General features: G+C 40.2%; 2 protein-coding genes across 5 annotated transcripts in view; one reads left to right on the top strand and one right to left on the bottom strand.

Annotated features, from left to right (window-relative positions):
- Window positions 1–13,345, bottom strand: part of LOC306884548 (calcium-activated potassium channel subunit alpha-1a-like) — a gene marked incomplete at its 3' end in the record, with an annotated part of 203,388 nt that overhangs the window by 146,285 nt on the left and 43,758 nt on the right. The gene's annotated exons all lie outside the window — the stretch shown is intronic.
- On the top strand, window positions 2,449–9,253 carry LOC306884549 (uncharacterized protein). Its single transcript, XM_079440505.1, has 2 exons — window positions 2,449–2,551; window positions 2,702–9,253. The coding sequence occupies exon 2, from the start codon at window positions 2,895–2,897 to the stop codon at window positions 6,279–6,281; it is 3,387 nt and encodes a 1,128-aa protein (XP_079296631.1). The 5' UTR covers window positions 2,449–2,551; window positions 2,702–2,894; the 3' UTR covers window positions 6,282–9,253.

Here is a 13,345-nt window from a genome sequence, read left to right as displayed (position 1 = left end):
GATTCAGTCTATAGGACAGGCCTGGCCGTGGGTGTTAGATCAGACATAAGGACGTGAACACATCCCTGGAGGAAGTATATCACTCTGGTGCTGCCACAGAGGATGCTAAGCTGTGATGGAAAGATATATGGTTTAGATGAGAGCAAAACTAATGAGAGCCTCAGGAGGAGAGAAACACTTGTGTCAACAAGTGGGAGGAACAAAACACACATGCACCAGTGATATAAAACTAAACTGCAGGATAAATGAAAACTACTGCGCATTAATGATCTACTTGCTCACTTGTTACAGGTGCTACTAGCAGAAAGTACCAAGGAAAATGGAACGGAAAGTGAATTTCGGATCCTGAGTATAGATAACAGACTGAAACCATGAACGGAAAAAGCTGCCCAATAAAAACAGAGGTGTGAGTGTCATCCCAGGACAGATATATAGCCTCTCTTCAGGGTGTGGCATCCAGCGAGGTAGTAAAGGCCATATATCAGAGACCGGCATGAAGGTTTTTGAAGAGACACCACAGGAGATCCAGACATGACCATCTGGCTCCAGACGGCTCCAGAAGTTGACCACCGGCCCAGGAATACTGAGCAAAGGTTACAGACAGCCCATAAATTGACCTTGTAGTTAAAGCTATTGTACAGTGATTGAGAAACTATTGCATAAATTACACTTGAAAAAGTTAATCTAATATTATATGCAACAATCTGAATTTCAAAAATTAATTTTACTTTAGATTAGCAAAAATCACAATATTTGTCTTGATTTCTTCACTTGCAAAAGAGTTTATTTAGAATACTGCACTTTCTGTGAAAGCAGGTCCTATTACAAATCTAACGAAATGCTATAATCATTAAAATTAAATTATGCAAATGTGAGCATGACTGGCACAGTGGTGCATTCTGCGTTCCCAAACACATGTTAAACTCACACATACATTAGGTTTGCGTCACTGTGAGATGCTGAAAACATTAGCTACTCACACTAACTCATATCGCGATTTGGCTCACAGATGCTTTGCCAAAGCAATGGCACAAAACACAACGCAAGACATGTTTTTAGGTAATTATGAGAAATGAAAAAATATTTTTAGTTTATTATAAAACCAGGATGCCATAGTATAGGTAATTAATGGAAAACACTGCATGGTTAAAGCAGAACGAGTAGAAACCTATCCCTTCCATGCCGCATACAACACTGCCACACAGCAATTCTGCTGAAATTGAATTATAACCCATAATGACTTGCCAACGAGGCAGCTGGTGTTTCAATAATTTGATTTGTCAAATAACAGTATCAGGTAAACTATTCCTAAAATGTGAGCTTGCTCTTCAGCAGATCAGATTTCTCTGTCATTCATGGGAACTTAACCTTCAATCCACAGTCGCTGCAGGAATAGGTCAACAAAGGTGTGCTCTCTGCCTGTCCATCACACTCCAAAATATACCCCCCCATCTCCTCAAGCCTCCTCTGTCACATCGCACACATGCTTGAACCTGTCACTTGGTGTAAATACTGTAGTTGGTGTGCCGTGGCCACAGCGTGTACACTCAGATCAGGTTTTGTTCTGATCAGATATCACCATGTGCTCAGCCTGGCCTGGAAAGTAAATCTTCGAGTGTGTTAGCAAAGCCACTCAAGATCTGAATCTATCGCGTTAATGAGAGCTATTCAGGGAAACGAAAATAAAATCATTTCCAGGCACCTGTGACAATCATTTCAAATCAAACATGAATACATTTAAATCAACTATTTTGACTAAAAGTGGGTGATTTAAATTATTGTAATTGATTACAAATAACAACAAAAATAATAATAACAGCCATTTTTTGACTCAGTGTATGAGTAATCTCTTACATAAATGTAAACAAGCTACAGTTTACACAAATTTATTTTGACTCCAATGAGGCGGTTTCACTTTGGGTTTGTTAGCCACTCTTGGGCAATCATGCCACACACTCAACAAACAAACTGGCAAGAAGAAAATTCATCATGTTTAAAGCTGATTACTGCACAGAACCTGCACGCTAACACCACTGAAATCACATTTCTCCAGCGCCACATGTGAGAGTGAAAGCTGTGAGCATTGAGAGGTGTAGCGGTATGGGCAGACTCTTCATGTGGGTAAAGCCATGAATTATACATAAGGGCTCAAACTGATGGCTGTGCAGATCCAAGCAGACAATGTAAACAAGAAACAACATCTACTGCATTTGAGAGCTCTATGTGAGCGCGGAAGAAAAGGGGCTGTGGAACAGTGAGCCATGGGATACCCCATCAGCTATTTTTTCACCTGTGATGTCAAAGCCTGAGCTGCACTGGGCAAATCCAGCCCTCTTCGCAATGCAAACAGACAGAAGGCCTGAAGCAGACTGTGCTGCCTTCTTTGACTATCAAGACTTTTATTTTGAAATTATTGTTTGAGTAAAACTGCCATCTAGTGGCTGTTCTGCCATTTTGTTAGTTAAGAAGCAAGAAGCAGCCAGAGCACACGGCTTGATAGATGGTGCATCTAAGTTTTCTCTTTACGCTGTTCTTGGGACACTATTTGTCTGTAAGTGACTGAAAGATATTGTTTCACATAAAGAAAGTGTCATTGTTGCTTTCAGTAATGTATCATTTACCTGCCAGTAGTTTATACTTTGTGTATAGGTTTTTATTAGTATATTTGTATACTGATGTCTATTTTGTTCTGTATTTTCAGTTTTACAGTATAAAAAAGGGAAGAGAAACGTTCAATTAAACCCAGGAAAAGTTACACCTTGAGTCATTACTGAACTTTCAGCCCTCATGTTAGCTGACTGTCTAGCCTTGCAGAGTAACGCATCGTGAGGACAGTACAGTAAAAAGACAACTAAACACCAGGTTCAAACATAAGAAAATACTGCACAGCATCAATGAGTCTACGCTCAGGGAAACAGTACCAGTTAGAAAGCAATCAAACAAATTACTCAGTACAACAAGAAAATGAAACTGAAGAGCAACAATCAGAAAGAGTTATGTCTACAAGAAGTGCGGATAGCAAGTCAATTAAGTCAAGATCATCAAAATTCTCAAAAAGAAGCAGACAGTCTTCCATTGGTTCAGCAGCTATTAGGGCAAGAGCTAAGGCTGAAGCAGCCCGTGCACAGTTGTCCTTTGCTGAACAAGAAGCGGATGTAATAAAGAGAAAAGCCGATCTAGAAGCAAGTCTACATGTTCTCAAGAGTAGAAAGGCGGTTGCTGTTGCGTTAGCAGAGGCGGAGGCTTATGAAGAAGCAATTGAAAGTGGAGAGTTAGTTGAGGAACCCCAAGTTCCCGAACAACCTCTCAGCTCAGCTGAACGGACTAGTGATTATGTGCAAAAGCTCTCACAAGCATGTCTTGAAGACGTCCCACACAAAGTGGAGCCACTGGGATCTCTCAGGAAAGAGAGTGATTATTCAGAGATACCTAAAGTGGAAAATCGGCATGTCTGGCAACCTGCTGACAGCAATTTAACAGCAAAAACAGATCAGACATACTTCCAAAGATGGCCACAATATTCAGTAAAGACAGAGAAAGAGCTTCCGTGTTCTCTGCCAACCAGTTCTGACCTCACAAGACATCTGATCCGCAAAGAAATGGTAAGCTCTAGTCTATTAAAGTTTGATGACCATGCTGAGAATTATTGGTCATGGAAAGCATCTTTTAAGAGTGCTACTAAAGATCTTAACTTGACACCTCAGGAAGAACTTAATTTGTTGACAAAATGGCTTGGACCTGAGTCATCAGAGCATGCCAAAAGAATTCGTTCTATACATGTTCTTCATCCTGAATCAGGCCTTAACATGTTGTGGCAAAGACTGGAGGAAAGTTATGGAGCACCAGAGATGGTGGAGTATGCCTTGTTGAAAAAGCTAGAGGACTTTCCAAGGCTTAGCAACAGAGACAGTCACAAACTTAGAGAATTAGGAGATATCCTACTAGAATTGGAATGTGCTAAGTGTGAAGGGTACCTTCCTGGACTTGCATATTTGGACACGGCTCGTGGATTGAAACCCATAGTGGAGAAACTGCCATACAGCCTGCAGGAGCGATGGATAACTGAAGGATTCAGATACAAGGAAGAACACAATGTACCATTCCCTCCATTCATAATATTCTCCAGATTTGTGAGACAACAGGCGAAAATCAGAAATGACCCGAGCTTTTTTCTTCCCACACCAACAAATCAGTTCATTAAAACAGAAAAAGTAGTGAGACAGAAAGTTCCCGTGCATGTACACAAAACTGATGTTCCAGCAGAACCTGCATTTCAACAGTCATCTGCTGCGGAGAATACAGCTGAAAGCCCTGAGAGGCAGTGTCCAATACACAAAAAGCCCCACCCTCTAAGAAAGTGCAAGAGTTTTAGAAACAAATCTTTAGATGACCGAAAGACATTTCTCAAAGAGAAAAGAATCTGCTTCAGGTGCTGTGGATCAACTCAGCATGTGGCTAAAGATTGCAAAGTAGCAATTCAGTGTATAGAATGCAAAAGTGAGAAGCATTTATCAGCTATGCATCCAGGTCCTCCTGCGTTAACGCAAGCGGAGGCAGAGCCTGTGAAAGAGGATGGAGAGAAATCACATGAGGACACACCTCTCTCAGTAACATCAAACTGTACAGAAATCTGTGGTAAGGCTGACACATACAGTCCACGTTCATGCTCTAAAATCTGTCTGGTTAGAGTGTATCCAGCTGGAAAGAGGGAGGAAGCAATAACAATGTATGCAATGCTTGACGAACAGAGCAATCGTTCGCTGGCCAAGACAGAGTTTTTCAGCATTTTTGGCATCAACTCTAACTTCAGCTCTTACACACTGAAAACATGTTCAGGTGAAACAGAGACATCAGGCAGAAGAGCTACCAACTTCATAATTGAGCCTTACAATGGAAAGCTACAAATTCAGCTCCCAACTCTAATAGAATGTGACATGATACCCGATGACAGGAAAGAGATTCCCACTCCTGAGGTAGTGCGCCACCATCCTCATCTTCAAAAGTTAACAGACAAAATTCCACCTGTGGATCCCAATGCTTCTATCCTACTGCTCTTAGGACGAGACATACTAAGAGTTCACAAGGTGCGAGAGCAAATAAATGGACCCCGCAATACTCCCTTTGCGCAAAGACTCGACTTAGGATGGGTTATTGTGGGTGAAGTCTGTTTAGGAAGAGTTCACAAATCATCAGTTGTGAATGTCTTCAAAGCGAATGTGCTTCTGAATGGTCGTGCATCCATACTTAGTCCTTGTCCAAATAACATCCAAGTGAAGGAGGATTTCAGTTTTACAAAATATCATCAGGATTCACACATGTCATCCTGTATGAAAGAGACAAGCCTTAGTGTGAATACAGACAGTTTGGGTTGTTCAGTGTTTCAGAGATCCAGAGATGATGAAAAACCAACATTGTCTGTTGATGACAGACAGTTTTTGGACATCATGAAGCAATCGGTATATAGAGATGAGGGGAACAGCTTGGTGGCACCTCTACCATTTCGATCTCCAAGATGTCGCTTACCAAGTAACAGAGAACAAGCAATCAAGCGTTTCTGCGCACTACAGAAAACTTTAGAAAAGAAACCAGACATGAAAAAACACTTCACTGAGTTTATGCAAAAGATGCTGGACAATGATCATGCAGAAGTGGCTCCTCCTTTGGAAAAGGACAAAGAACACTGGTATCTTCCAGCATTTGGGGTATATCATCCCCAAAAACTAGATCAGATAAGAGTAGTGTTTGACTCAAGTGCTGAATTTGAAGGGGTGTCACTGAATCATGTGCTGCTTAGTGGCCCAGACTTAAATAACACTCTATTGGGTGTCCTCCTACGTTTTAGGAAAGAGCCTATAGCATTTTCAGCAGATGTGCAACAAATGTTCTACTCCTTTGTTGTTCATGAAGAACATCGAGATTACCTCAGATTCCTGTGGTATGAAGACAACAACGTGGAAAAAAATATGATCGACTACAGGATGAAAGTCCACGTCTTTGGAAACAGCCCATCGCCGGCCGTGGCCATCTACTGCATGAGGAAAGCAGCTCTGGAAGGAGAGAGAGAACATGGCGCTGATGCCAAAAGGCTAGTAGAGAGACAATTTTATGTAGATGACTGTCTTGCCTCAGTAGCTACTCCTGACGAGGCAATTGATATTCTGACAAGAACCAGAGAGATGCTGGCTGAATATAACCTGTTACTACATAGTCACCTCCAACAGCAAACCAGTGATGAACGCTTTTCCTGTAGAAGATCGTGCAAAGATTGTGAAAGACCTTGATTTCAGTTTAGATGCCCTCCCTGTCCAACGAAGCTTGGGACTGTCTTGGAATTTGGAAACTGACCATTTCACATTTCAAGTTTCTCAAGAAGAAAAGGCTTACACAAGGAGAGGCATTCTTTCTACAGTGAACAGCATCTATGACCCTTTGGGTTTTGTGACACCCATAACAATGCAGGGTAAAGTGATCATCAGAGAACTTTCACTCGAACAATATGAGTGGGATATGCTACTACCACCTGAAAAACAAAATGAATGGAGAAAATGGAAAAAAGCATTAAATGTCATTGAGAACATTGAGATTCCAAGATGCTACATTTCAGCTTCACTAGCCTCGATGGAACGAAAAGAACTTTGCATCTTTTCAGATGCTTCAACAACAGCCATAGGAGCTGTTGCCTACTTGAGAGCTATTGACAGTGGAGGGCATTGTCACGTTGGATTTGTTATGGGAAAATCCAAGCTGGCACCAAGACCTGCGCATACAATTCCACGGTTAGAACTGTGCGCAGCTATGTTAGCTGTTGAACTGTATGATCTACTCAAAGACGAAATGGACGTTGCGTGGGACACTGTCAAATTTTATACAGACAGCAAAATAGTACTTGGGTACATTCACAACACTACCAGGAGATTCTATGTGTATGTGGCAAATAGGGTGTCTCGGATCAGGAAATCCACACACCCTGATCAATGGTTTTACATCTCAACAGAGAAAAACCCTGCAGATCATGCTACACGATTTGCTCCAGCAATTCTGTTGCAACACACAAGCTGGCTTTCAGGACCAACTTTTTTATCACAAGTCCAAGCAGAAGAGATTCTTGACAAACAGGACTTTGCTCTCATAAATCCTGAGATAGATGATGAGATTCGTCCTGAAGTTGTGAACTTGTTAACCAAAACCTCATACGAATACCTAGGTTGTCATCGCTTCATGCATTTTTCTAGTTGGAAGACTCTCATTCATACTTTGGCCAAACTCATTCATGTAGCCATGTCTTTCCAGAAAGTAAACAATGCAGGTAACAATGGATGGCAACAATACAGAGATCCATGCAGTGTTGAAGAACTTCTCAAAGCTAAGAACCTGGTTATTGGTTCTGTTCAGCGTGAAGTATTCAAAGAAGAATTCAAGTGTATAGAGAAGGGACAACCAATCGCAAAACAAAGTCCTCTCAAGAACTTCAATTCATTTGTGGATAAAAATGGCTTACTCAGAATTGGAGGTCGCATAACCTCTGCCGATGTATGTGTGGAAGAAAAACACCCTCTCATTCTTCCAAGAACGCATCACATTTCCACCCTTCTTTTGAGATATTATCACGAGCAGGTAGAGCATCAAGGACGACATATCACAGAGGGATCCATACGAGCCGCAGGATTTTGGATTGTTGGTAGCAAACGAGCAGTGTCTACCATCATTCATAAATGTGTGACATGTCGTAAGCTGAGAGGACGGTTAGAGTGCCAAAAAATGGCAGATTTACCTGAAGACAGACTTGCTCAGGAACCACCATTTACCAGTGTTGGACTTGATGTATTTGGTCCTTGGACTATCCTCACACGACGCACTAGAGGTGGTAGTGCTGAAAGCAAACGATGGGCAGTAATCTTTACGTGCATGTCTACCAGGGCTGTGCACATAGAGCTCATAGAATCCATGACGACATCTAGCTTTATCAATACATTACGGAGGTTTTTCTCTATCAGAGGTCCAGCCAAACTTCTCCGTTCAGACAGAGGAACAAATTTTGTAGGTGCATGTAAAGAACTAAAAATCAACATTGATGACTCATCCCTACAAAATTACCTAAAAGAGAAAGGGTGTACATGGCTGTTCAATCCCCCACATTCATCACACATGGGGGGCTCATGGGAAAGACTAATTGGGATGAGCAGGCGTATTTTAGATGCCATGCTGTTAAGGACTGGGCTCGGCAGACTCACTCATGAAGTTTTGAGCACCTTAATGGCAGAGGTAATGGCTATCATGAATGCAAGACCGTTACTGCCAGTATCTACGGACCCTGAAAACCCAACAGTTCTTACCCCCGCAATGATTCTAACCCAAAAGATGAATGCCTGGGCAGCCCCTTCTGGAAACTTTGATACGTCGCACCTGCATGAGAAACAGTGGAAACAAGTCCAATGCTTGGCAGATACCTTTTGGAAGCGATGGCGGGGAGAGTATTTGTCTTCCTTACAAGGTCGCAGAAAATGGAACGAGAACCAACCTAACATAAAAGTTGGAGATGTAGTGTTGCTCAAAGACAACCAGGTGCAGAGAAATGAATGGCCTATGGGACTTATTGTTAACACTTTCCCAAGTCGAGATGCAAAGGTACGCAAAGTGGAAGTGAAAGTTGCAAAACAAGGAACTGTTAAAACCTTCTTGAGGCCAATAACAGAAATCATAGTTCTTCTGCCACAAGAAAAGGCTACTTAAGACTGTGTTCCTAATATTAAGGATGAGTTGTGGCACTAAGAGATAGTGCCAGACGGGGAGTGTGCTGCCTTCTTTGACTATCAAGACTTTTATTTTGAAATTATTGTTTGAGTAAAACTGCCATCTAGTGGCTGTTCTGCCATTTTGTTAGTTAAGAAGCAAGAAGCAGCCAGAGCACACGGCTTGATAGATGGTGCATCTAAGTTTTCTCTTTACGCTGTTCTTGGGACACTATTTGTCTGTAAGTGACTGAAAGATATTGTTTCACATAAAGAAAGTGTCATTGTTGCTTTCAGTAATGTATCATTTACCTGCCAGTAGTTTATACTTTGTGTATAGGTTTTTATTAGTATATTTGTATACTGATGTCTATTTTGTTCTGTATTTTCAGTTTTACAGTATAAAAAAGGGAAGAGAAACGTTCAATTAAACCCAGGAAAAGTTACACCTTGAGTCATTACTGAACTTTCAGCCCTCATGTTAGCTGACTGTCTAGCCTTGCAGAGTAACGCATCGTGAGGACAGTACACAGACTATGGCTGAGCAGTCAACACACAATGAATTTAGAGTGACCTTGTTCCCTGACCTCAACATTCTTTTTTTTGTTTGTTTGTTTTTTTCCCCCAACAATCTGTTCTTGGTCAGACAGGGCATTAGATTTCAACTAATTAAGAGTTTCCACTGCCATTTTTGTGCCAAGCAGGGTTTTGTTTTTGTTGAATGGTAGAGTTAGATATATGGACAGATACTGATGGATCGCGTTTGGTCTCGTACTGTATCGTGTATCTTGTCAGTGTGTGCACTTGCTTGGCCATTTGTAGTTGATAAACAGGAAAGTGGGTCCAGCTGAATTGAAACGATCATTTGTTGGATTGGTATAATAAAGGTTATTATACCGCGGCAGCGGTCGCGGCAGTCGTCGTGTGAAGCCCTCTTAGTGTGAAGACCAAAGAGTGTAAAGACCATCGACTCTACCGTGCGACTCCACCGGGCAGGGACACCGGCAAGGGATAGTAGTAGCTTTTTATTTAATTTTTTCATTGATATGTTTATTATTGAAATGTTGTTGTTATATGCATGTTAATTTTATTTAATTTCTTTATTTTCTTAAATATGTGGGTAGATAGTATTTATAGAGTTGTAACTTTTTAGTTTTAGTTACTTTTTCTTATTTGTAAGTCGCTTTGGACAAAAGCGTCTGCTAAATGACAAAAGTAAAGTAAAGTAAAGTAAGTAAAGTATATATAGATCCAATTTATCAATCTATTTACATCTCTCTATATCTAACCATACACATATCCTTCCATATCTACCCATCCATATCCAACCACCAATCTATACATAGACTGTATCTTTCCAGCTAAGTATCCATCTACCCTTATCTATCCATACTATTTATCCATATCTATGCATCCATCAGCTATGATCCAGCTTTATCTGTCTATATCTATCCATACATACCCACTCACTCTATCTATCTATCTATCTATCTATCTATATCCATGTATCTCTATCAATATACCCATCAATCCATCTATATCTAATCATATCCATATATATGTATCAATATCCATCCATCCGCCTCCCTTTGTCTCACTATCCCAGTTTCCATTGTCTCTCTCTTTCTATTTATATGCAAGCAAACAAAACGGATAAATGTTTCAGTAAATGTAATTAACAATAAATGAAATTAAATATATTGCACATTTGACAGCTGAAACAGGGTTGACTGCGATATGCGCACTTGGGAGTTTCAGTAATAATGAAGAGCAGGTCATGTGACCAAGGCTGATCTAACACGACTTGGCTTTAGCGCAGCTGTTCCTACGACTTCCATTTGCATCACTGGGGAAAACTGTACTCCATAGCGAGTGCTATTTTTAGCTTCACCCAGAGAGCCGAGAAAAAAAAAAAAAAAAAGGGAATCCGAACATGCTCTGTTTCCCATTTGCTATTTAAATATCAGTACAGTAAACAAATATCACAGGGTGACAATTTCACACTACAACACCATCAAAAAGATCCCTCTATAACAAATACATCTTAAATACAAAGCAGCAGAGAGAGTTACACACCTAAAATTACATACTTTGCTTATCTAATTTCAAAATGACTGCAACAAATTGGAAGATGTCTGAAAATGTGCCATACTCTTTACAAGTACTGTACAGAGATATTAATTTGCCAATTTAAAAATGATTGTTTGGGGATTATACTAAACTACTAAATAGTATACTTAACTATACTGTACTAAACTATAAGGTATTCTTAAGTCAATTCCAGATTGTCAGATCTCACCAGTAATCAGCCCCAAATACCGTCAGGGGTCTACAACAAGACCTATAAGGTAAATGGGACCCCTGAGAGCAATCAGCACCTACAAGCACTACGCAAACATGCAGGCAAGACCATCAGACACTGACTAACACAACCAGGTCACCCCATGCTAAAACCACTTAGTTCAAATGGGAAACTCTATAGAGAGTGATGGAAAATGAATATAGGCTGATACAGGTCTTCCAGATCCACACCCTCAAGCAAGTCATTGTGATCACAGACAATGAGTACAAATAGAGTTTGATGAGATATGTGGACATCCTAAACAACAGTAACATCAAGAAGAACATAAGCTGGAGGAATAATAATGAATTCGGAGAAAATAGCAAGTCAACATCCTCAGAGCACGAACCCTATTTATAAATCAGAGGGAAACCATATGTTAAAACAATGCTGTTCTGCCCCCTAAACCTAAAATCTGATTGGTTGAGAATGAATGTTGGTCCATGAACAACAAGGACACTGATCCAAGACCATGTCCTACATGGGTAAATCACATTAAGCGTGGTGCCATAGAGGATCTTCAGGAGAACAGATAAATTACAAAATAAAGAGAAATGTATACATCCATTATTTTTCTGTGAACTGCTCCGTTAAGGCAGAATCTTAACCCTCGCTTCTGCTTGATTTAGGTTTGGAGCTTAAAGCAGGGATGCCATGGGCTTGATTTGAGGATTACACAGGTATGAGGCAACCTAATCTATGCCTCTGGTTGTATGTGCCAGACTATTTATATTATTATTATTCAAGAGCACCTTATCTCATTACACACTCACACCAGGTCAGTAAAATGACACATCTAGTGTGGAAACATGAAGCCTCAGCATGGTACAAATCCCAGCCTTAACCACAAGATATTATTATGGCCAACATAACCCATTGTTACACATGTGTTCCCACCTCCACTAATGACATGAGTGGACATTGCTAAATGGATAAAGCAATTATTTGATTTTTAAGGTCAAGCTCAAAGTTAGTTTTTTTCCCCCACAAAAAACAACAAAAAACATGCATAAAGTCAAACTAATAAAAAATGTATAAAGCAAAAATTAATACTTGTATAAAGTCAAATAAATTACTAAATGCTAAATTTAACAAAATAAATAAAAACATACTGGTTGTCTAGTTTTTTCATAATTTTCTTTCATCACTGACTGTGGGTGTGTGTGTAAATATCTTCCTTAAATATTCAAAATCAAATGTGAATTCATATAGTGTTAATAACTAACACTTTAAAAGAAGGGCAATCAAAGTCATATCTCTAGTCATATAAGCTTCTACAGCATTCATCTAACTATGATTAGAACACTACAGGTGACATACAAAGCATGAAGGCAGCTGGTAAAACGGTAGTTTCTGATATAAACAAATCCAACAAATATTCAGAACAAATTAAGTCTGCAATGTTTTTAACTAGGGCTGTCAGTTTAATGCGTTAACTTAATTAGTTACGAAAAAATAACGTGATTAAAATATATTAACGCAGTGGCCCCGCCCCCAGATCTGTATGTCATCTTACATTTCATACAGTTGACTGTTGACAAATATGATTTTTATGATTTTTCAAATTAATTTTGCGATTAATTAGATTAATCGACACCATGTAATTAATTAGATAAAAAATTTGAATCGACTGACAGCCCTGCTTTTAACACTACTGTTTGGAAGCACCTGCACACTTCCATTACAGCTCAAGAACTCTGGAAACAGACCGCTGACCCAGGAAGCATCATTCTCTCATATCTCATCTAAAACACGAGCCAAACACTGAGGACGTGCTGCCTGTGCATTAGTGCTACTCTGCAGAGCATCCAGGCCACATGTACTACTGTTCTCGACATGATTCATAACAGTGTCCCATTGATACATGATTATCAGCCCCAGTGCTCTCAGATAAAGACACATCCTCCCATGAATGGTGCGGTTTCCCAAGGTCAGGACTTGGATCTCTGCTTCAATGATGTTCACTGATGATAAACATGCACTAGTCAACATAAAAGTCTGTTGTCTTGGTCCATGTTGTGGATCCCTGCTGGAGCATCTGTGGTGGAATAATTGAGACTGGAGGGCTTTGGGAGAATCTGACCTTGTTTTCCAATGCGTTCTACCTGCCAGCAGCATTGGCAGCTTGGAATATGAGCAGGATCAAGTGAACAAAGGCAGGCAAATGACGAGAGACTCAAGCTCTGTGGCTTGGAGGAGAGGAAAGACCTCTCTAAACTTAAAAAAAAAATATCCCATCAGTCAATGTGATGTCACTGAAGGGTGAAGCAAAAGC

This window comes from Barbus barbus, assembly GCF_936440315.1.
Source record: "Barbus barbus genome assembly, chromosome: 18".
Classification (NCBI taxonomy): domain Eukaryota; kingdom Metazoa; phylum Chordata; class Actinopteri; order Cypriniformes; family Cyprinidae; genus Barbus; species Barbus barbus.
Note: the sequence above shows the minus strand (reverse complement) of the source record. Positions and strands in the feature narration are given on the sequence as shown.